Source organism: Parasteatoda tepidariorum, chromosome 7 (assembly GCF_982258835.1).
Source record: "Parasteatoda tepidariorum strain Cologne lab strain chromosome 7, Ptep-v5.0, whole genome shotgun sequence".
Classification (NCBI taxonomy): Eukaryota; Metazoa; Arthropoda; class Arachnida; order Araneae; family Theridiidae; genus Parasteatoda; species Parasteatoda tepidariorum.
Genome location: NC_141761.1, coordinates 53,984,578 through 54,011,382, shown reverse-complemented (window position 1 = coordinate 54,011,382; position 26,805 = coordinate 53,984,578). Strand labels below are relative to the sequence as shown.

The following is a 26,805-nucleotide window of genomic DNA, read 5'->3' as shown; positions in this document are numbered from 1 at the left end:
GTATTTCAGTGCAAATATATGTTTTCAAGGAATTTTAATGAATTAATGAAAAAAGAGAGTATATAATTTTATATATTATATGTAAGTTATGCAAATACAAATATTATTATTATATCAGCTTCGTAATGAAAATATAAATAAGATAAGATCTTACATGCTTTTTAACTTTACTTTATTTTAAAAAATATATTTAGTTTTCTTTTTTTTTATTATCTTTATCCCTTTACTCTATTTGATATTGTGTGTTTTTATTAGCTAGCTCATGCACTGTTGAATGCGTTAATGTGTGTAATGAAAAATGTAACAGCAACCTGTATTTTTTTTAATAAACTTAATTCGTGTAGTTTTTTATTTTAAGTATTGGTATTTGAATAAATACTGAAAAACATAGAAAATTCTCAAAAATTTTATTTCATACTTCATGTGTAAAAATGTATTTTGTGCACAAAAGCTCTCTTGCAATTAAATTTTAAATAAATCAACATTGATCATGATTGTTTCTGAGTGATATGTCCAGAAGTTGAATTAATCTCTATCGGAATTTGAGAATCATCAGAATTGTGCTTCAGTTCATCACTAAACGCAAGTAAACCGAGTTGCGCATGAGAAGCCTCGCTTAAAGCTCGGGATCTTAAACAAGCTCTTTGTTGGTCCACAGATAGAGTTTTTGTATCACATTTTTTTTCGTGCCACAAATGGAAGATACCTGGATCCGTCGATCGTACAACTTTTATTTTGCTACGAACGTATTTCCGGTAAAGCATAACATCCTCTCCTCCCCATCCAATAATATCTTCATCAAAGCCTTTTATATTTAAAAAATCACTTCGGTATTGGCAAGTCATGCCGTAGCCAAAATCTCTCCAAAATCCAGTATCTCTAGAAATTAACAGTTGCTCAGATTCTGAAGGTAAATCTTTACCTTGAAGTGAATAAACAATTGAAGGATTGTACAGACTGAAGACAATTGGATAATACACCATTTTACCGGGTGCGGTATTTAATCGGCATCGTTCGAGGAATTTCGTTGAAAATATGATATCAACATCGCACATGAATAGTATAACATCACTTTTACTCCAATGTTCGGCTCCAACATGGAGACCTTTTCCTCTGGAAAAAGTATCATTCAGTGTTAAAAGTTTAAAATTTCGAAATTTAGTATCTTTAGATATTTTGGTCAATAATTGCTGCACTTCAGCAAGTCCATCAAGTCCAAAGTAAACTACAGTTAAGAAAATGCGACGGTCGTGTTTTATCCCAACTTTAACGAACTTGTCCATGAAATTTCGAAATTTGTCGATTCTACCAGAAAGAGGTAGGATGACGTTGACCAATTGCTTTGAAGTTTTGGTAGAATCATCTGATACCAGTTGAATTGGAGCAAATGGTCGCACCAACGTAAGAACTCTGTATGTTCTAGAAGAATTTCTTTGTTTGAAGTACAGGGAGTATTGAGTTCCCGTAATTGGATCGTTCCTAAATGCACCATCAACGAAATCTTCTACAGCATACCTATATTTACCGTGTCTGTTTTTATTAACCATTTCCAAGGCGCGAACAAACACTTCTAAAAGATCCTTACGCCTGTATCCAATGGGCTTCTCAACCACTCTTTTACCAAGTCCTAAGTCAACGGGGTAAACCCTGCTAAAAGTAAAATGAGAAAATGGTAGCACCTCGTATTCATTATTAAGTGGCACACCGTCTTTTAATTCAGCTGCAGATATTTGCTTTTCAATATATTCCCCGCACTCCTCAACGCCTAATAAATTGTGAGAACCTACACTTTTGACAGGTATAGGTTGAATATCTTCGTCCAATCTCTGATATGCTTCCAGCTTCTTCTTCAGTTCATATATCTCATTTTCTAATCGCTGAATTTCAATTTTGTGCTCATCGTCCTTCTTCCTTAGGGCATCATTTTCATATTCGCTGTTGCTTAAGTGGTACATAAAATTGCCAGTATCTGGAGACATGGGTCCGGCAGCAGAACTTTCTACTTTTAATTCCTGTTCCAACTTCAAACCACATCTGCCGATTAACACAAGAGACACAACTGAGATGGAGAATAGGATGAGAACCACCCTACTAGCCAGTCTCATGCTTGGTGCTGGTTTGGAGTATCCGCAGCCATTTCTAATGTACCATGTCATTTTCCTTCATATTTAGGTAACTTCAGGAGGCTGCAAAGTAAGAAAAAAGTTTAATTAAATATATTAATGTAACAAAATTTATGTAGCAAGCTTTAAATAGTCAATAGCTTAATATTATTTAGAAAAATAAAAATATTTCTTTCAAAAATATTGGTTAACCTAAATATTGGTTATACAAACAATTAATGCTCGTTATACAACTCATGATCATATTTAGTTCACTTCCCTCCATTCCTAGAAAGGCATTGAAATTAAGGATTACTAAAAAAATCATCAATCGTCAAATCAGAAATCCTTAATAAACGGACTTTCTTTGATTAGCGGGTCTTAAATTTGTGTACAACACCAAATAACTATTTAAATTTTTGTTTTGATGTTGTTATTGTTTTAATTGTTGCTTTAATTGATGTTTTAAAATTACTGATATTTTTTGAATGAGTAGTCTGCTCCGATCCTTTAAATTAAATTGGCATTTATCCCATTAAAAGGTTTCAATTAGAAATTAATAAAAATAAAGAATGAAAATGAATATTTTTTTGAGAGTCAGATAATAAACTTATTTTAAAACAGATACATATTTAGATAACAATTCATTGAACCACGCCATATTAAATGTTTCCAAATTTAATTGGAGTTACCAAAATTCTCTGAATGCTTATAACTGCAATATTTAGTGTTCTTATTTTCGTTGCAGATCAAAGTTAAAAATGATTGGCTTATACGTGGATTCAATAATTAATATTAAAATAAACATGGAAAAAAATCTTCAGGTGTTTAAATATTATTAGTAAGCAATGTTTTGAAAGTTAGAAAATGTGCACATATTAATCACAAATTATTTATAAATATTATAGCGCTCATACAATGAACTCTATGCTTGTTGCTTATTAAGAGAGAAGTGATTTTTTTAATATTTACTGTCTGATTGCATTTTTTTTTTTCATTTTACCTGAAAACGTTAAGTCTATCAAAATTATAAGAAAAATACTGCATTTAAATTTTGAAAACATTTTAATACCTGCCTTTAAAATATTGCAAATATTATTTTTTTTGATGAGAGCTAGCATGATTTTTTTAATATTTTACGTGATAAGAAACGGAAGATATATGGTTGGCTTACATAAAATAGAATTCCAAATTCCAGACAAATATGCACCAGATATTATGTTAAACAGCTTAGAAAATCGATAAATAAAAGGATAAATCAGGAACATATGGTACAACTCGAAAAAGACATTTACCCAAAATCCTTTGAATTTAAATAAAATATCGCTTTAGATCTGCAAGATCGTTAAACTTAAGCTTGCGAGAACTTTTAAAGCTTCCAGAATATTTTTTACATGTTTTTTAGCTTTGGTTTTGCATTATTCTCTTCCGTAATTTTTCATACTTATTGCTAAGCATTTTTACACAGCACGAAAAGTGATTTGTGGTATGTCTGATTTTAATACAAAGATAAAGACTGGTTTTACTGGTATAAAACATTCAACATTCTGCAAATGATTAGATTTTAAAATATAGAACACAGAGATTTCATAACTTTCAATAAATTAACTCTCTTACTTGAATCGGCTTTGGTGTAAAGATGAACAAATAAGATATAAATATTTATTTTACAATTGTATATTTTTTATTTGGTAGTTCTTTCCTTAATTAATTGTTTAATCCTCTATTGAGGTATACATATGCTATTTCCTTTGCGCTTTATGATTGATTAAAAATTTTGGCTACTATTTTTTTAATAATTTTTTCGCACATGTTGGAATACACAGGTATTGTGAGCAATACTAAAGCAGTCACGCGATTTACTTTTCAAAAGCAAAAAGGTTCCCCAAGTGTGTTAGACTAGGGTTTAGCTGAATTAAACGAGGAGAGCCATGAGGTTTTCATGACTTCATGTCTGATTTTAATCCTTTCATAGCTATTTAAAACTGCATTATTTAAGGAAAAGAAGCTACCCAAGTATATACTAAAACTTTGAAACCCTGAGGTGCCCTTAAATTAGACGAGGTTTTCATGATTCCAAGTCTGATATAAATCTTTCGTAGCTATCTTAAACTATAGTATTTATAGAAGCACTAGTACGCTCCCAGGTATGTACTAGTGCTTTCAGATCCTGAGGTATCATAGAATTAGACGAGGAATGTCACGAGGTGTTTATGATTTCAAATCTGATATTTATCTTTTTATAGCTGCTTAAAACTGTAGTATTTAAAAATGAGAAGCTCCCCAAGTGTGTGCTAGTGCTTTTAGACCCTGAAGTACCATAGAATTAGACGAGGAATGCCATGAAGGCTCTTATGACTCTAAAAATGTTAATTTTTTCATAGGCTATTTTAAAAAAAATTCAGGGTTAAGTTAAAGGTATGTAAGAAATGAGTATCCTGTCCTAAGGGAAGAGAAACTTCAAGCATTCTCTTTTCCTTTGATGCATCATACCTGCGCAAATGGGTTTTTAGCATTCGCTATTCTGAAAAAAAACAAATGTCGCACGAAAATGACCAATAATAAAAATTTTATGAAATTTATGATACTATATATTATTATTATTGCATTCATATTTATTAAAATTATTAATTGCCCTAGTGGGTATTAAGTATGAGTTGAACTGAATGTTTTTTATATTCTCACCACTTTCCTCCACAGTTTCTGTGTTTCATTGTCTTGCAATTATAAAACGTACAAAAAGTGGATTAGATGTAGTAAATATTTTACTGTAAGCAAATATTATATGACGGGGTATAGTTAGATCTCGTAAGGGGGCAACAAGTTCGAAAAGTTAAGGTACTCCTACGCTGGGAAACATTTGGTGTATTTTAACACTAAAGATTGTGGCAACTACATTACTTTAAAAGTGGTGAAGTAAACGCTAAAATTATTTCTTGGTGCAGTCAATCATCTAGCATTGTTCTTGGAGTCATTAAATACCAAGAAAATTCCTTCACACAACTTTCATCTGAAAAATAGTTGTCACCATTATTAGTGTTTAGTAACTCTAACTTTCATAATAACAATAAGATTTAATAAACATTGGAGTCAGTAAAGTTACTTCTGCGATGGAATTTCGATTGCTCTTTAAAAACGGTGATGAGTTATGTCTTTGAATTTGACGTAGAACAACTCAAGATATTGTGTGAAAGAGCATTTTTTTTTCAAATTAGCATTAAATGGAGCTTTCGAGTAGAGTTTAATAGATTTAGTAAAATCTAAGCACCTAAAGTGGAAAACACTAATCTCATTCAAACTATGCATGACGCAGACACCTCCGCTATCTTGAGTGTTCAACTTAACGTTGCATTTTGTTTTAACCCCTTCCTTCTCGCTCCCGTGAAAATGACGGGGTGAGTTTTCGCTCGCTATTTCTCGCTCCCGTGATATTGACGGGCTGGAGTGTTCAGTAGTAACGTGCCAATAAGAATAAAACTAATTCATTTCTTTCGCCCGGAAAACATTTTATTTCTCATTTTACACACAATATAGCAGTACCAGGATATTTTTAAGGTTATTGCAAATAATTAGTTTATTTTAAACTAGATACTATCACTAATCAAATACGTGTATTTGACAAAATAGACACTTTTATGACAGTTTTCTTGAAAATTAACCGATCGTTAAGGGGTTAATGAGCAAAAACCATAACTTTTAGAAAATTAAAATTACTCTGTATTGTAGAGTATGCAGAAATTAAGCTGGAATAAAAAAGTATTTCAGAATTAGTTCGAGAATTATGAACTGTTAAACCTGTTGGGAAAAACATCACACAGGATGCTCTACAGGCCGAAGGAATGCAACTACAGAGTTAAAATTCAACATACCTTAAAGGACCATTTTTGTTTTTGAACTTGTCACAGAATTTTGTTTTTCAGACTTCCAATATTCAAACTTGTTTGAAAGTTATAGTTATTTTAAGTGAGGGGTTTTTTTCGCGAATTTTTTCACTGTTATTTTTGTTTGAAATTACCTTTTGCTTTCCGACTCAAAATAAGATTCATAAATATTTAGAAACTTGAAATTACTAAAATGTGCAAGAAGTTCGACACAAAAAAAATTATTATTTGATTATTATTTCAAGAAGCATTAACTCTAAGACTTCTAGTTATAAAAAAATGAGTTGGTTGATCTACTGTCCATTGAAAGGCAACTACAGAGAGTTGAATTTTGATGTGCTAATATGACTATTTTGAATTATACCTTTAACTGCAGATTTTCTTCAAAAATCATACTTGTTCGAAACTTATAAAATCACAAAGTGTTTTTTTGCAATTTTTTTTCATTAAATAATTATTATTTATCCATTGCTGTAGAAAATTTATCGCTCTCGCAGTTTTCATTTTATAAGCTCGTGCTTAGCTTGATATCAAATATAACAAAAAAAATGAAGAAATAAAAAATAAGAGCAATTTAGATGTTGCCAGACATAAATCTTAACACTTTTATCGAAATTTTTAAAAATATAAAGACTGAAGAGACATAAAAATTGTTTCCAATGCGAACTGTATACGATAAGAGGTTATCGTTATTCGTTATATATTGTTAACAAGTAAAACTACTTTTCATTTATTACTGTTTATTGTGTCGCCTTTTTAAGCTGATAGTTTTGTATCGACTTCTAAGAAAAAAACTTTACAGAAGATCAAGGGGAAGAAATCAAGGGAAGAATCAAGGGTTCAAATCCATTAAAGCTATTTCTGAAAAAAATGAATTTGTGCTTGGACATCAACTGTTTTTCCACAACGTGATGCATCGTCACTGAATAATAACTCTCGAAAGGGAGGATTTTTGTGTAACGATTTCCAATGTTACTGATTTGTGAAAATTTAGTCAACCTCAAAATGCAATAATTGGTAATCTGTGATTACCAATTATTACCAAAATCCATTAGTAATAATTGGTAATCACAGGATTTAGTAAGCAAAGCAAACCGGGGGCGGAGTCTAATAGTAATTATAAATGTTTGCGTTTTTTAATAACAAAAATGGTTGCAGTTAACCACCAGGTTGGGTTAAAGAACATTCTTGGTGTTCCATTACACCAGGAACAATCCTTGGTTCTTGGCATAGTGAAACACCGAGAGCCAAGCTGTCCTCTATGATGTACCTATCCAAAACCTATGGTTTTTCTACCTATGGGGTTCCTCTCTTGGAGTAAAGTATCAGCCCCAAGTTTAGTGATGAGATGCACTTATTTTTTTAAAGTGTACAGTGTGTTAATTATCTGTACAGTATGTACTTCGTTAATTATAGATTGATATAACTTAAAGCCGAATAAAAAGGATAAATGTAATCGGGCTGTACCAATTTGATGCAAGTTCGTTAAATCTTAAGCCTTAAAATTAATTGGAATGATATTAGAACATTTATTGGTGAATCCGAGCAAAATATTTGTTTATTTCCGTTGTAGGAAGTTTGAAATCTAACACCTCTGTTTCACGTCACTTAATAATTCCCTCTGAGGAAAGTCACATATCCACGTCATGGCACTCATATCTCTTTCCAGTTTCACAAGGACTTCATTAATTCTGCTCCGTCTGTAAATGTAGCCATGTGCACTTCCATATCTGATTATGTATGGCACTGTCGATAATGAGGATTATCGGAATCGAATATGATACCGACCGTGAAGACTTTGCTGAAGTGATATTCTAGTCGAATTCTAAATTGGAAATGTGATATGCAAGTTCATTACGTATTCTGAAATTGAATAGTGATGTGATCTGCTTTTTATTTAAGATTTGTCTCTTTTGGAACTAGGTCGTAAATATTTTTAAAGTTACGAAATTCAGAAACTTAATATATCGAAGCTAATATTTTCTTATTATTTTTTTAACAGAAACTATAAGTGTAGTTGTTAAAAATAAAAATACGCATTTGTTTTATTTTAATTAAGGTATCTAACAGGAAAAATCTGAAATTTCAACGAAAATGTATTATCTCTATTTTATTTAATATTTTATATTATATTATATTTAATAACCGCCATTGTACAGCCGATCCAATTTCGAGTTTACGATTATCAATGTTCAGCTCCAAAGCCGTGTAGTTTTGAACCTGATCTAGAAGACAAAAGAACTACTGGATCAAGAAATTTCTGGATTTGACTTCGGGGAGGACTCCTTGCTAGAACTAATCAGCATTTGTGTTACATGGAGAGGAAAACCACAAAACCACCCATGGTTAGCCTAATGGCAAGGGGACTCTTACCCCATGATCTGTCTATTACTAAGGATATTTTACATCAGCACTGCGGTCGGTGCGTGTCGGGTTCGGAATTCGTATCGAAGGATTCAAACCCGAGTCACCTCATTGGGAGACGAGTACAGTATTCCCTGAGCAACTACGACGCCATTATCCATATTTGAAGTTTAGCTTATTCGCTTTTTAAAAAAATAAGAAATTTTAACCTCCAATTATTAGAAATGAAGTTATAGTAGTTTTTTCATGTGCTAACAAATGTAACCAAAACCGAATGTAAACTACTGAAAACGAAACAAATTTTTTTGTTACACTTTTAATAATTGTACTCTTTTTTATTTGAAAAAATTATACCTTTAAGACAACTAAAATTAATTTTCATAAATTAATTTTTGAATTATTAATTTTTTTTCTCTCAGAATTCTTTTACATTTCGGAATTTTTTTGCATTTTAAATGCATTTTCTGAAAAATGTTGCTTTTGAAAGAAATTCTTAAAGTCAAAATACATTGCAAAATAAATTTATAATAGAATTTTTTGAATTTTGTATTTGGATCTTATGTAATGTTAGCGATGATTTGAAGTAAAAGCTAAGGTGTAAGGGAGAATTTGTTATTTTTATCAAGTTTTAGTAATAATATTTAGAATTTTACTTAAAAAATTCAATAATGAAAAATTTATTTATTTCTATTTCATTGATTTAATCATTGCATTTTTGAGGGTTTTTTTTAAATATTTTAGTTAAAAACACATGTAATTACACTATTGATCTAGAAAAATTTATTTGAAATTTATGCGTTACAAATTATTGTACAGCTGTTACATGACAGATTTTCATCTTTTTAGCTCAAATTTGCATTTATTTCGAAAAATATTTTATAAATTTTGAAACTCTGCATTAAATTTATAATTATGATCCCTTGCTTACAAAATAAAATGAAAAAAATAAAATGAAAAATAAATTTACAAAACTTTACTCCTAAAATAGGATATAATCTTTAGCACTCAGTCTTATAGTCTGAACTAGATAGAAAGCATGAAAATTTGAAAGGAGAAATATTTCAAATGTCAAAAGAGAAATCAATTTAATAAGTTTCGGAATTCTGAAGTCTCCATTTAAATGATTTAATAAATGAATGCGATTTGATGGTACATTTATTTCGAATATCCGGTTCATTCTATGACGTCAATTGAAAGATTAAGTTGAGACTTTTCCATTATTATTCAAAATCTAATTTCTGTCTCCTTTACCTCAAAATTCTACAAAGATCACAAAGATTGCAGAAGTAGATGCAAATTCAATAAAAACTTTTGATTGTTCTTCGTAAGAAAGATCATATTAAATTTTACAAAAATATAAACGGTATCTTATTTTACATTATAACTGTCGTAGAACAGCGGACCCATATTTTGAGGTTTACGACTACTAATGTTCAATTTCGTAGCCTTGTAATTTTGAACCCAATCCAGAAGACAATAGATCTATTGGATCAAGTATTATGAGAAGTATACCTTCGTGAAGCTCTCGTTGATGGAACTAACCCGCATTTACGTTACATGGAGAGAAAAACCACCGCAACATCCCACAGTTAGCCTGATGCCAAGGGAACTCTAACCCATAATCCGTCTACCACTAAAGATATTTACGTCAGAACAGTGGTCAGTGCAAGCAGGATGTGGAATTCGCATCGAACAGTCATCACCGGGATTCGAACCTCGGTTCACCTCATTGGAATGCGAGCTCTCTATCCCCTGAGCAAATCACGGCTCATGTAAAATGTATGAAATAATTAGAAAGGAGGTTAGCTAATGTGGACAGTTGAAACTTTACCGTTCTTAATTCCTCAAATTTCATCTGCTGAATTCGGCAGACTATGAAACTGTATTACACTTCATAAGTGATATATGAAAACGCTAATTTTTTTAACATGTTTAGATTAGCAATAAGGTCGATAATCTATCAAATATCAATAATTTTGAATCATAACATTTTATACAGATTAATAATAAAACTATTAAGGGCATAAATACGTCTCTATTAATTTACATGAATATATTTATACCATTATAGTTATTATGCAACTCAATTCAAAATTCTTCTCATTTTTAATGAATTTTGTAGTCTAAACGAGAAGACAATTCTTCATTGAAAGTTATGTTGATCAGAGCGTTTTTTTCTTAAATCGCTTAGGATTATTATAGCTTGGAATTCTTATTTTAAATTAAAAATTTCCTAATAATTAAATTAAAATTTCATTTTAATTAAATATGTATTGTTTCATTTTGAATAATGCACAAAAAATAGTAATTTAAGTCCCAAAGAGATAATAAAATATAGAATAAGTATAAAAACCGCGTAGGAATATGTTGCCTACTTGAGTCACTCGACCATCATTATGAGGTTGATTTATTGCAAAAACTCCGAGCATCCTCATCTTCTGTTCTTCATCATCCAACTTATCTTTTATTCATCTCAGGAAAGAAAAGCTTAATGATGTAATGGGAAATGGGATGGTAGTATAAAAATTTATGAAACTCGTAAGCACAGATCACATGGTTAATTGATAGATTTTAATCAATCATACAATTATTAGAAAACTGTCAATAATTTCAAAACAGCAATACAAGAAATTTATTTCTATGCAAAACCCAGTCTCTGTGTGTGAAAATAGCTAATTACATATAACTTAAATGAATTTTTGGTCGTATTTTTATAAAAAGTTAACTGTATAAGGATAAAGTATACATTACTGTATACTGAGCCGTTGTAGCTCAGGCTAAGGAGCTCGCCCCTCCCGATGAGGTAACTCGTGTTCGAAATCCAGCGATGACTTGTAGATACGAATTCTTCACCCGGTTCATACAGACGCAAAATATCCTCAGTGGTAAACGAATAGTGGGTAAGAGTACCCTTTCCGTTAGGCTAACCATGGAAGATTTTCGTAGTTTTCCTTTGCAGGTAACACAAAGGGGGTTAGTTCCATCAAAAAGTACCCTGCGAAGACAAATTTCGCCAGATACTTGACCAATGAGATCTATTATGTTCTTGATTGGATTCAAAATTTCAAGGCTATGGAATTGGTACTCGTTAACAAAGAATGGAGTCTGCTATTCAACGGTTGTTATAAGATATGGTATACATGACATAGAATTTGTTCAAAGTAAAATAATGTAGTATTCTCTGTATTAATTCTGTGTAAAAATAATAAATTTGAGAAATAAATACAAAGTATTCGTTATTTTTTACCGGATACTTATAACAAAAACCCTCCACTACATTCTCGAACAATCTAACTTCAATCCGTTCAGCTCCCCCCCTCCCTCAGATTTTCTACATCGTTAATAATACTGTCTCAAAGTTTTAATTAAAGATCGAGTCATTTAACAATTCTCATTTCTCTGACTAGCTATTTACCCCCCAAACTTAACTAAAATTGGCAACTGCAAATTGAAACTTCAATTTTATTGGAGACAAAGTGGAACCCAGGAAACTGCTACTTCATCTGAATAAAGATATATCAGCCTTAAAATTTTTCTTTCCGTTGCTATTGGGATTACGTATTATTCTAAATAAATCACCTCGATTATCACAGCTTAAAAAAATCATGATTATTTACTGTAAACTCTCATTATAAACGTTTGGATTTAAATTACATCCTTTAAATTGCATATGACAGCTTAATTTAGGGTTAATCTGAAATGATTTTTTGACACAATTTTTTAGTTTAATCGTATATACACATACATCATGTTCAATGATATTACACAGCAACTTTTACTGTGTATTATCAAAAAATTTAATCAAAAAGTTAAAAAAAGGGGGAATGGGTACAACAACACATGCAAATGTATTTAATGCTACTTGATCATACAAATAATAGTCATTTACATGAAAAGAAGAAATACGTAATTACATAATTTACAGGAAAAAGAATTAAATACAGAATTACGAATTCACCGCCGCATAATCATTATTCATATCTGACTTACTTCAGACTTAAGGCACTAAAATTTCGAAAATAATTAAATTATATAAGATTTTAAGCTAAATATTTCGCTCTAACTTCTACAAGCAACATAAAAACTGGTTTCATTTCCGCAAAAATATATTTACTATAAACTCATTCTTGCCTTACTAATGATTTCACTGTTTAGGGTAAAACTTTTAAACATTAACAAAAACACTCTTTTCTCCACACAATATGCGTTCGTAATTATTCATCGCTTTTGAACAAAATAAGATTTGAAAGTTGGCTACGAAGCATATGTTTACTTCTAATTTTTCAATGTGGCAGGTTTTGAACAGATTTCTCTTTTACTTCATTTCTTCTATCGCATGAAAGTGGAGAACAATTTAGCACTTGTCAAAAACTTAATAATTAATTTCCCACTCTTTTATTAAATAAGAACACTTTATATTTCTAAGGCAAGCAGCTTAAGGATGGAAAAGACACTTCACTTTTCGAAAATAACTTTTGTAAGTAAAGATTTAATGCTTGAAGTAATAGATAATTTAACTTCTCCAAATAATGTTAATAGCTTAAAGTCATTTTCAACTTGAAAAATATTTAGCTGTTTACTGTAAAATTTACAAAAATTTTATCAAACTGTAGTTTAATTTGCTGCTATGATAATTTTTAAGTAAACTAATGCATCTAAAATAAAATTCTGTTTATCAATGTTATTATTTTCGTCAAATGGTATCAATGAAAAAAAAATTTAACAAATTTCAACAATAACATTCTCAAACACTAAAAGACTAAAAGCAATTCAGTTACAATATTGGTTATTAAATTTAAACTTTATCTGAAGATTTTATAAATTATTTAGCAAGCTTGGTGAAGCAAACTACAAATGTATTTTTTCAAATAATTTAATTAATAAAGTAATATAAAATAAATATTTTTAGCAAAATAAAAATAAATATTTGAAAGATATCTATCATTTAAGTAAAACAAGATATTCCGTCAATAAATACCAAAGAGCATTTGAAACAAAATTGCCAACTGAAGAAAATTTATTAAAATCATGTATGAAACTTAAAATCATGTTTTAATTTTTGTTGGATTTAATTGTTTGTGTAATAAATAATTCTGTCAAGTAATTTTGGCACATAATGTAATTTAATATTTTTATTAATGTATAGAAAATTAAAAAACATGAGCTGCTCATTACTAAAGGTTTCTAGTATCCATAAATTAGTTTTAAGGTTTACGTGTACAATACCTTTTGATTAAAGAATATGTCGTAAAATAGTGTGACACATTAGAAAATATAACTGAAAAAATGTATAACACACTGCATTTTATATATCATATTTAAATTTTTGTTGGATTTAATTGCTTGCATAATAAATAATTTCGTACAATAATTTTGGCACATAATATAATTTTATAGTTTTATTAATGTATAGATAATGACGAAAAATGTTTGACTCATTACTTAGTATCCATTAACTACTTTTAAGGTTTCCGTGTCCAATATCTTCGGACTAAATTGGACACAAAAAATATTGCACCGAATGCACCGAAAAATATTGTGTCATAGTCGTAAAATATAACTGTGAAAAATAATATCTTTGATATATGTGTTGCAGAACAATTAGCAGAAAATAGATTTGTCTTCTATATGTTATATACCTTTTCCTAAATATACGAAGGAACAGCTTATAATAAGTTAGCGTCCTTAGCTGGGTATGACGACATTTCCGGGCATGGGTTCCTATTCAATTTTAATCTTAGTGAAGTTCCCTAACTTCCCTATAAGTTTGTCGTATCATTTCCACGGCCCTCTGCTATATATAACGTTATTAAGTTTATACATTTTGACCAAAAATGGACTAAAAATGTCATTCATTTTTAATAGTTTTATTAATGTATAGATAATGATGAAAAATTTTCGACTTATTACTAAAATATTCTTAGTATCCATTAACTACTTCTAAGGTTTCCGTGTCCAATATCTTCGGACTAAATTGGATACAAAAAATATTGCACCGAATGCACCGAAAATATTGTGACATATTCGTAAAATATAACTGTGAAAAAATAATATCTATGATATATGTGTTGCAGAACAATTAGCAGAAAATAAATTTGTTTTCTATATGCTATATACCTTTTCCGAAACATACGAAGGAGCAGCTTATAATAAGAAAGCGTCCCTAGGGGGGTATGACGACATTTCCGAGCATGGGTTCCTATTCAATTTTTATCCTAGTGAAGTTTCCTAACTTCCCTATAAGTTTGTCGCATCATTTCTACGGCCCTCTGCTATATATAACGTTATTAAACTTGTACATTTTAACCAAATATAGACTAAAAATGTCAATTAAAAAACCTATAGGTAGGAGAAAGAAACTGAGTGCAGATTTCAAATCAGAGATACGTAAATGTCTAAAATCCGTTTAAAAAATTTCATGTAAACAACAAAACAAATAAAGAAATAAAGAAAAAAAATGTCCTTCAGCGTTATGATATAATATTTCATTCATTACAATATATTAAGAAAATTGAATACTAAAAGTTGAAGTTTTCATAAAATATTTCAAAAACCTTCTATAAATTTGATAATTTGATAATAAGTAGTGAAAAGAAAGTTTTGGGACATCTTGGAAACTTTTAAATGTTTTAAAATACTGCAAAGAAAAACTTTTTCAAACGCTTAAATATAAAATCTTAAAATAGCTAAAGCTAAAGTGTTTTTTCAAACACTTGAACTGCGGGGCTTAAATTCAAACACATTCTTAAATTTGAAAAATTGATCTATTAAAACTGAAATAGAAATAATAGGAATATTTTACTTATTCCCATTTTACTGCATTATGACCAAAAAGCAAATTTACTCTTCCATTGCACACCTGATTTAGCGGTCATGTAATTATGAAACTGTTGCCATTAGGACGCTACAAACAAAGTTTGGAAAAGCATGCCAAATTGGTGATTGTGTCCTTTACAGAAGAAAAGTGAGATGAGGGGATACAATTTCATTGTTCCTAAGTGAAGCATGGCGACCATTAGTGGCGATCGTGAAGCTGCTCCTAATGAGATATTACTAAATACCGTCATAGAAGAGTTCCTTAATAAAAATGAGTAGTCTGTTGCAATTATAAATGATCGCCAAGCAAATAGAGTTTAGATTTAATGTAAAAGTAATGTAAACGAAACTTTAAACAAACTTGAAGGGTTGTTAACCTTGCATATCAGCCGCGAAAAATTCAAGTCAAGTTTATATATTAAATCGAATATTGTTAGAAACATTATTTGCTATATTTATTCAAAATAATTTATTTTTCTTAATGTTATTTTAACTATTGATTGAAATATTCATTTTAAAATGCTAACTATTTTAACACAACGACAAACAAATTAAACAGTTAAATTTGTTACAACAAATTTTAATTTAATTAATTCTTTTTACATTAAACACTATATTTAGAACAAATTAAAGATACATAAAGAGAGCAATTATCATAAAAGAGTCTCCAACAACTTAATAATCAATGAATCGTAAATATGAAAACAAAACGATGAAAACATATCGGGACTACCCGAACGAATAGAGTTCACCTGTTTTAATCAAAGAGTCTGTGAAGTTTTATTGAATTCATCAATTCACTGAAATATGTGTAATAATATGTCATCACTGAAATATGTGCACAAGACATTTTTCCCATTCGAGTTAACATACTAACATGTATCCATGTTAGCCACCTTATATCATACTAACATATTAAACATGTAACAGTCTACCAACTGGTTGTTTTACGTATGTGAGGCGTTTTTTAAGTAATATTCCAAGTTGCCCAACTGTGCCTAATTAATACCTAATTAAAATTATTCAAACAAACTCTTAGACGTTTACTTCCAAAAGGATTTTTTTTGTATTGAACGCCTTGTTATGTCCTCATAATTAATACCTGAAAATTCCCTTACTCTCTTCTGTACGCTCCCCCCTTTTTTGAGGCAAATGGGGGGAATTTACAGGAAAAATTCTCCAGGCAGCCAATAAGAGTTTTTTGTATTTTTTGTTCTGAATCTAATCAAACCAATCACGAGACGATCTAGTGAGCTTAGAAGCTGTTAGGGCGTTATGAATAAAAAGTACAAATTTGTACTTATACCTGTTTAATTATCTGATATATCTATCTAAACAAGCCAGAAATATGGATGCATTTTATTTCCGCTAAATGGAATGAAATTAAACAGGAGCCAATAGGACGTTTTGCATAAAAATTACAATTTTTGGTTAAAAATTAGATAATAGTAAATATATAAATAAAATATGCCTACATGTATTAAAAGTACTATTTTTGGCAAGATTTTTGCACACTTTTTCTTCACTATCTAAGAGCTATAATTACTGAACATCTGAATTATAATATATTATACGAAAAATTATATATTTTCCGAGGAAAAATTTTATGCCTAATTGAATGAGATAGAATTCGAGTAGATAGGATAAATAGTTCTGAAGTTCTAAAGGTTTTTCTTCATTATAAGTAAAATTCAAAAAATAGTACATTTTAAACCAAATCAAAATTTTCAGTTTTACTATCTGTATCAACTCGTGTTTGGTCTCATTCAATTGAGCGAGAAATATACATAGGAAACAATATTTCACTTGTTTGTATAGCTATGTAAGATGTGTAAACTTGTACAAAATTGCAATTTTTCTGCAAAAAAAATTCTTATAACTTCTAAACTATTGGTCTGAACCTCTAGGGATTAAACACCAGAAATAGTACATTGCTTGTTTACATAAGGAACATACAGTTCTACCCCAAATTCCACCTTCCCATCCTAAAAACATACAGGAGAGAGTTTTTAACAGTTGTATATAACAGCATAACAAAGTTTTTGCTTAAAAAATTTTAAACTATCATTTTTTTCGAAGAAAAACCCATTTTATGCTCTAATTTCTGAACTACAAAAAAATTTGTATAAATCAATATAAAAATTTTTTAATTAGGCTTAACGTTAATATGTTATCAATTGTTCATATTATACAGTAGCTAAATACCCGTTCCTCGTAGCGAAAAAAATGTGAATACTGTATATCTCGATGTATTACCCCCATAATTTTACGAAAATCAGGTGGCCGATATATACACCGGTAATAAAGTAGGACTTCCGTTGGTAGTGAAATATCGATGCATTATAAACAATGAGACAGATATAGAGATATAAGATAGATAGATAACTTAGTATCAATTATCCCCTTTCAAAAACTATTTTAAATGTATTATATGCTGTTAATTTTGAGTTTTGTGTCGCCTTATTTTCTTCACAAATAACTTTACAGGTTTCAGAAAAATTGCTTCTAATTACGATAGTTTATTCAAGAGAATTTGAAAAAAAATACAGCACAATAAAAACTTTTGAAAAATGTCTTGAATCTACAAATTTGAAGATTCCAGAACAGATTTGTGTCGGACTCAATAACGTTAGCAGTATCTTCACGTCTTACGGATCCCACTTTGAGACGGATTTTACTTTATCCTCTTCTACTGAGTTCCAAAAAAAATTGTCTGCAACCCTGTCCAAGGAATTCGAAATTCCACACTTTTTAAAAGGTTTTTCAATAACATTTGAATCCACATTTTTCCACGCGTCTTGTATCATTTGACAACAGGCTGTCTACAGAAGAAGCACAGATATTTCCTGTTTTTGTAAGAGTTTTTTCTCCTTCCATCAACCATTCACTTCAAGGTGATTGAATAATATCCTTGAAGGGTTTCTTAAATAACACATGATGTTTATGCAATCTTTTTCTTTTTTTCAGTTATCGACATACGCTGACATACCAGAAATTTGCTATCTCGTAATCATAAATAAGGGGTCGACTTACACACCGAGATATACCGTAGTTAATACATCAGTGTTAATCAGCACTACGAAATGATGCACAAAACTGATAGACATGCACCAATATATTTAATTCAGCTAGACTGTTCTAATTTTTTATTATAATATATTGCTTTCATGTAATCAGATTAAGCAAAGTATATTTTTAGAAGTTTATTCAAAAAAAAAAATAAAGATTAATTTTAGTCAATATCATTTGCTTTCACTCGAGGTCAACTCCCTGATAGCCAGAAATGACCATAATCAATCAGTTTCTCCAGTATTTATACCTTCCGACGGGCTGTAAAAACCAATTTCTACGCTTCCTATAGAAACTATCCTGGCACCAATATTAGTATATTTAGTACCTATTAAAAACACCAATTAACATAATAGTAGTGCCTATTACTAAATTTAGTAAAATATCTTAGGCATCAGAAATAATAGAGCGAATTATATAGTTTTTCAGGATATAAATTCTAGATAAATACCTTTCCTCCCACAATTTAGCTTAATATAAAACTTTTTTATTTCAATTTATGCCTCTTTCAAAAATTAATTAAGCATTATCAGTGTCAATAACAATATAACAGTTTTTACGGTACTCGTATAAGAATAAGTACCTTTTCTCCATCAATTTAACTTTTTAATACAGAACTTTCTTTTTAAACTTATATCTATTACCAAAATTAATAAATGCAATTTAAATGTATGGTTGACTTAATGTGAAAATAATTAGCAAATAAACGTTATATTTTTATTGTTATTTTTGGCAAACGAATTAACATCGGTACTTATGCCTGATGAAATTTTGTAATTAAATACTACTTAAATTGCCATTATAAATAATGTGGTAATGAAAACCTATAATACCAACACAGATGGTATAATATAGGTATGGAGGTCATAAGTTTTTTACCATCCTCCAAAACGGATAAGTAACCTAATGTCACCACGCTACACATTTATGGCACCTAATGCACAACCGTTAATTTGTTCGTGTTATTTGTTTTAAAATAATATGAGGCAGAAATTCATTTCACCATAATAAAGACTAACTGTACAAATAGTATAACTTAAAATGTGATATTCAGAATTTACCACTATTTTCCCATGGCTTAATAGATAACTTCAAATTTATTTCATTAGTTGATAAATTTCCATTATTTAAGTTCAGAGAAACACGATTTAAAAGTGTAAATAACTATTTAAGAAACATGTGGTTTTATATACATTTAAAACACGAATTTAAAAATACATTACGAAATAATTAACGTTGATTTTGCTTGAGACAAAAGTGTGAGATAAGACAAATTTTAGATTTATTAGAGCTTCAAGTAACCCACTAAAGTTGTACTCCACATTCCAAGGGGAGATAGAAAGCTTTATGTACTGACCTTGCAATGACACATTATGATATAATAAGTTATAATACCATTGTTATAAAGGTTTGAAATTTGAATAATATGATCCCAATAGCTTAATCAGGAGATCGGTAATTTTTATCTTAAATCTCACTTATTGCTTACTTGACTATATCTTAAAATTTTTTAAACAAATGGAATGTATGCTTGGGGTGGCCACTATATAAGCTTCCCAACTCTTACTGGACAGGGCTGTACAACTATGATGGATAGGGCACCCTAATACGATCCCGAAAGCTCTTGGTTCGAATCTGCCGGCAGCCAATGAACATTTCTCTCGTTCATTTCTTATGAGAACAGCACGTATGAAACTATTCGCTTTGCTCAAAAATAAGTTGTTGCTGTTTCAATTTTGAATGAATGGGAATTTCAAATATTGTTCGACTTGTTTCGGTATTTTGACACCGGTATTTTGACACATTTTTTATTAGTTTTGAGAAACCCTTTTTAACAGTGTAAAATTCTAAATGTGCATTGCACTAGAAAAACACGACTTTTGTTTTAAAAACGTTGTTTTTTTAAAAACAACAAAAAAAACAACGTTTTGACAACAAAAAAAAAAGAAAAACGAAGTAACTAGGATGATGAGTGATTTTAATAATAAAGATGGAAATCTACTAAATACACATTTCTCCATTCACAGAAAACATTTTATTATAAATGTTTAACACAAAGGAGGAGATTGAAATAATTTCTCTTTATAATAAAAAATCGAAAAAGCTTCTGCTGCCACTGTTTCGAGTGTTAAACTACATGCCACATTATGTTGGGGTGAGCAAAAACTTAGAGATTTGGAATTATAATTTTGAGAAGAAAATGCACTGGGATTTCGATGGGTAAAAAAAATTCATCGTCATCATAGTTGGCCAGGCATCCCAATGTGGGCCAATGCCTTCCGCCGAGGATTTCTCCATAATGATTTCCGATTTATCTTTGATCTCCAATTTTTTTCATTAATTGCAATAGAGTCGCGATGGCTCAGGGGATAGAGATTTCGCCTTCCAATGAGGCCTAACCGGGTTCGAATCCCAGGCGATACGAATTTCGCATCCGGTTTGCACTGACCACAATGCTAACGTGAAATATCCTCAGTGGTAGACGGATCAGGGGTTAGAGTCCCCTTTTCGTCAGGCTAACCGTGGGAGGTTCTAGCGGTCTTCCTCTCCATGTAACGCAAATGCGGGTTAGCTTCATCAATAGGTCCTCCACGAAGGCAAATTTCTCACAATACTTGATCCAATAGTTCCCTTGTCTTCTGGATTGGGTTCAAAATTACAAGGCTACGGAGTTGAACATTAGCAGTCGTAAATCAATAAAATTGGGTCGACTGTTCAACGACGGTTATATAATAAAATTAATTGCAAGAAAATCAGACTCCACCGAGTCAGCCAATCTCAACTGCTGCCTTCCCCGCTTTCTTGTTCCAGTGAGTTTAGCACTGGAGCATATTTTTATTGTATTGACATCACTCATTCGAATCACGTGGGTCATCCAATTCATTCTATTTATTTTATATATTTAATAATATCGGATTGTTTAGGAATCTTTCATAGTTCAAAGATAAATCTCCTTCTCCAGTTGTTGTTTACATTTACACCACCAAGTACACTCGGCAAAATTTTTCTCTCAAATGTTGCGATACAATTTTCCTCCATTTTCTTCTCAGGATTTCGTTACAAGAAGTTTTTACAGGATATATGTGTCAACCCTATACCCTACTCCCAACCTGGAGGGCAAGTCTCCTGATATAATCCCCATGTGCGAGTTAAAGAAAATTAACATTCAAAAATGATTTAAAAATTAAATGGTTAAATTTGTAGACAAAATTACCAAGCGGGTCACTCAGAAGATCTGAGAAATGTAACTACGCTGTTGAAATTTGCAGTGATTAAAGGATCATTTTAATTTATGAAATTAAAGCGAGTTTTTTCTTCGAAGGTTACTGCAATTTTAGGTGGTTTTTTGCGAATTTTTAACTTATAAAAAATGATTGCTTGTCCATTGTTGTACAAAAATTTCCTCGAAATTTTCATTTTATAAGCTCACGCTTGGAGGTTGATGGTAAAAATATGATTAATTTAAATGTATAATGAAAAAAAATATTAAAAGATTAGATGATCAGAGATAAATCTTAACATTTGAATTGAAATTTTTAAATATACGAAAGATTGAAGATAGATAAAAACTGTTTCTAATTTGAACTGTTATATGATGTAAGGTTATCGTTAAATGTATATTACTAATAAGAAAAATTACTTCTCATTTATTGTTTCTTAATGTGACGCTCTTTCTGTATTCCTATGTTTAAATATTCTTTAAGCTCAGCTGATTTTTTGACATGTAGGCATTCCTTCATTTTGTTACGATCAACATATTAAAGAAATTTTCTTTTATAAAATTATAATAAATATATGTTTTTAAAACATGCATTTATATGTTTTATGTCTATATCTTATGTCTATGTTTTATGTCTATGTATCTATATGCCCACAACTATATGTTTTGAATAAATGTATCATGATTATGTTTAAAAAAATAAATTAGGAAAAAATTATTCTTTTGTCGTAAACTAAGGAATTAATGGCTATCAAAATTAGGTTTCACTTCGGATGCTATATATTTTGCTAAAGTCTACACAATTTCATCAAAAAACAATAAATCTGTAATAGAATAATGGCAAACATCAGAATTGCTTTCTAAGCTCGGATCATCATCATCCGAAATCTGGACAACTTATACGACTTAACTTTTTCGTGGAAAATAATTCGTTTTCTCTATAAATTATATTAATAAAAATAATACATTTAATATAAAACTTGATTATATACCCTTTTTTTGATACTTTTTTACCCTTAGCAAGGAAAATCTTGGTATCAGCAGTCAGCACTTAACCTATTTAACTGTAGTGTAAAAATCTCATTATTATGTGGTACGTGAAGTACAGCAGTGAACTCATACAGCTGTATGATAAATGATATTTCTTATTATTAATTTTTAACAGGCAAGTGGCGAAAAATGAGATAATTTTCCATAAAAAATTAATTTTAGTTTTTAATAATGTAGATAAAACCATAAATGCATATCATGTCGTAGAGATTTTTATGGTTACGCTGTTGTTCGCTGTTCGCTGTTACACTGTTTTCAACGCTTAAAACATACACATTTAATCCTTTATTTTTAAAATGTTCAGTCAAATTACAACAAAATCATATAAACTGAAATTTCCTTTAATAATTATTTTACGTCTGGGACCACAAAAACAAGTACAATATTAACGAAAGCCAATACCCAGTGAACAAAAACACGCTTTGACTCAATTAAAATATTAATAAGTCAAAGTTCAAACTAAACTAGTGATATCGAATCTATTTAATTTCTGAACTAGTACTTACATTTAAGTTCGAAAACCCTGTGAGCATCTCAAGTTGACAAGCGTTATAAAAGGCGAATAATGCAATGTATCATAATGAAATAATATAATGCAAAGGCAAATACTTTGCTATCAAAAAACTAGTAGTTATCTATTAAAAGCAAAAAAAATTAACAAATATTATATAAAACTAATTTTTCAAATTTCTGGAAATATTTAACTGTATTAAATATAATTTAAGTTTTATGATCAGTTTTCATCAATAGTTTTATAATTATGGGCTATGCATTTCACATAATTATTTTTCGTAGTTAAATAAAGTTTAAACACATTAAAATAGATTTTACTGCAGATTTTTGTTGGAAACAAAGATGCCTTTAAAACTTTCAAAATTAGAAATTAATTTTTTGTAAAATCAGAGAGAAAAATGAAAATATTTTTTAAACGAGAAAAGCTACTGTTTAAATTAAATCACTGAAAAAACTTTATTTTCTACGCGTGCAGTTATTAATTTATCATTTAAAAAAAATAAATTTAATTAAATTGTAATTTTCTAATTAAATTAGCGCTATTTCTTGTTCCTAACTTTTGTAATTAATTTATTTTTATCATAAAACAAACATACATTTGTTTATAAAACTGTATCTTAAAAAAACATTAAACCGAATTCTTTAAATTAAAAGCAAATATTTTATTTTAAAATAATTAGCAAAATTTTCTGGCAATAAGTATTTTAAATATGCTAGGGGGCATCAAAAAAAGAGAAAAAAATATTTAATTGCTAATTTGAAATAAATTGCCTCAAGGAAAGATTTGCTGGAGTATTTTATTTTAAATTTATCATTTTATAGTTGTTATAAACTAGAAAATTATTTTTTGTTGGAAAAGCAGATTGCCAAAATTAAGATGTATTTCATTAATGATTATTCCCAATTTTTCAAGCTTGGATTACTAGCACATTATTTATTATTTAGTACCTTGTTTACTACTGACTGACAAATTATTTAAATATCATATAAACGATATAATAAGCTTTAAGACAGCTATACTTGTAAAACATGAATTTTATTATGCTTGAGAGGAGCGGCGACTTTTATCGAAGGACTTGCCTCCTTTGGCGAAAAGCTTGGTCATCCTTCAAAATTATATTGAACAACATGCAAATTTTAATGGTAATCAAGCTTAATGCAGAGCGCAATTACACAGCAAATATTCTAATTCTCCAATCTCTACTCTAATCCTAAAACCTTAATTAGTTTTAAACAATGTATTAACCACATTTATCTCAATGTCTATCGGTTGCCCGCACGGAAGTACTTTGATGTCAGACTTTATTATTTTCAAGTGATGACAGCGATAATGTCAGAATTCTTCATATATCAAAATCCAGCCGGTTGACATTAAATCACATAAACCATCTTAATTATGAGCTCGAGACATTTCAGTATGCTAGACTGCAGTATTACACTTATTCCCATGCTTGCCGTGAGATAAAATAGAAAACTCATCCCAATGCTCTATTACGTTCTGTACTATTTCCTCACGCGCCTCTAGAGCCGCCATAGTTTGAGGATTAAATTAATATATATATATATATATATATTAATCCGGGAAAACCATAAGAAATCACCTTATTATGCCGATATTGCTTAGTTAATTTTAGAACTAGGTTCTACTGCTGATATGTTAATTAGTGTTTTTCATAAGTACTAAATAAACTATAATTAGTATCAAGATATCTCTGTGGAAATAGATTTATACGACCCTCCAAATGGGATATGTACAGGAAAAAACTGTTGGATATGGAAAATTTTGACTATCAGAAATTAACATCGAGCAATTGCATTATTCCGAATGATACTGATTATAATTATCTTTATTTTGAAAGGAAGGACTTTTTAAAATGTTGTTTTCCAAATCTGATAACATAAAGTCAAAGGGATGGGCGTAAGTAAGTAATAGATATCTGAAAAAATTCTTATGTGTGTACATTTGTTACTATCTGGAGACCACGCTCAGCAGCATTATGCCTATTGATACTGAAAATAATTCATCTTTATCTTAAAAGTATGAATTTAGAAAAAAAATGTTCTACTTAATCTGATATTATAACGCTGCAGGGAAGGGCAACAAATAATAAAAATATAAAAGATAGAATTGCTTTAGCTTAACTAGTTGTGTCAGTAAATGTTTTGTTCAAGATATTGTAGTGTTAATTAATACTGATTTTAAACTGTAATGTTGATTAATCAACACTACAAAAAAAGTATATAATTAATAATTATGATTAATTTATTATATAAATTTTTTCATCCAGTACAAAGAGCGGGTACTCAGAAGTTATAACTACAATTTAATGAACTAACGAGATTATTAGATAAAAACTCAAAATGTTTTTGAATCTGTAACATCAAATTTTTCAATAAACACAACAAATGTGGTATCAACTTTCCTAACTTAATTTTCTAAATTAATGAAAGAATTAATTTTAAAAAATATATTAGTGAATGAGTAGCATTATAAAGTGTGTAATTTTTTCGCTTGTTTATTAGAACGTGATTCATATTCATGCAGGGAGCTTAGTTTCATTTTGAATCACAAGCACTACTAAAACTATTCTTTAAAAAAACGATTTAATTATTTATCAATTACTAACTACGAATTAAATCAACTTACAGATTAGCAAAAATGTGAATACATTTACTTAGAAAAAAAGCGAGTAATCAACAAAATCGAGTAAAAACCGAGTCTTAGAAAAATTTTGTTTTCACTCGATTTTAAGAAATTTAAAACACAAATGGTTAGGAAACAAACGCCAATTTTAATTGGAAATTAAATGTATAGGTAAATATAGATTAATTTTAACTTTTCAAAGTGAAAATGCATTTGTTTTGTTACATTTTCCTAAAGAAATTAAATTAAAATCACGGTTAAATTAAGGAACGTTTTAATTATTCGTTTATTGTCTTAAAATTAATTAGTTTCCTTTTAGAACCGTGAATTTCAGGAGAATTAAACTTTAAAAAAATTTCAGAAAAGTTTTAGAAAAAATTAAAAATTTATATAAGTAGACATTCATTTCTTCTTAATAAAAAAACCTTCTTTGACTTGCAGAAGAATGCTTTAACTACCAAAACAAAGTTAATTGCAAATAACTTAATTTAATTTTAAGAAAAGTACTTATTTATGTTGGAATTCTAATGAAGTATGAGTAAGCTTATTAATATAAATATTTTTTTTAAATTTAAAATATGTAGTTTTGAATTAATTTTTTTTCTTTGATCTCCCGAATTTATTTGAAAAACTTGCACTTTTATTTGAAAAACATGCAACATCCGAAAATTTTAAGTATAACCACTGTCGCTGATGGTCTCAGTTTAATCCTGAAGTTGTCAAATTTTTGGTAACACGTTTTTTAATCTTGAAATATTTGAAATTCTGCCTTGACTGAATATGAAACGCAGATCAAAAACTATGATTGGCTAAAAGCCAAAATTCAAAGAAGCGAAATAATTTACTCGCGATCAACCATAGATTATTAAATAATCTAATACTATGTATAACTCTCTTTATAAACTACAATAAATTATCTCTAACTACCTTCAACTATCCTTACTCATCGAAATCTCAAAATAATAGGTATTGATTTTCTTGTGAGATAATTACATTTTAACTATTCAAAGTATCTACTGTATGCAAATTCATTTTAAACTATCCATGTATTTTGAAATAATTAGATTTCAAATACAAAGACAGCTATACTAGCTCCTTTTATCAAATTATTAGTTTTATTTTATGTCAAATAAGCAACGATTTTTT

General features: G+C 29.5%; 1 protein-coding gene across 1 annotated transcript in view; it reads right to left on the bottom strand.

Moving 5' to 3' along the window:
- Positions 1-390: 390 nt before the first annotated feature.
- LOC107443124 (chondroitin sulfate N-acetylgalactosaminyltransferase 1) overlaps positions 391-26,805 on the bottom strand; it is a 36,695-nt gene continuing 10,280 nt past the window's right edge. Inside the window, exon 2 of the mRNA XM_043043853.3 lies at positions 391-2,186. Coding sequence (XP_042899787.2) covers positions 489-2,156 — 1,668 coding nt within the window. The 5' untranslated portion in view covers positions 2,157-2,186 and the 3' untranslated portion in view covers positions 391-488. The remainder of the gene's footprint in view (positions 2,187-26,805) is intronic.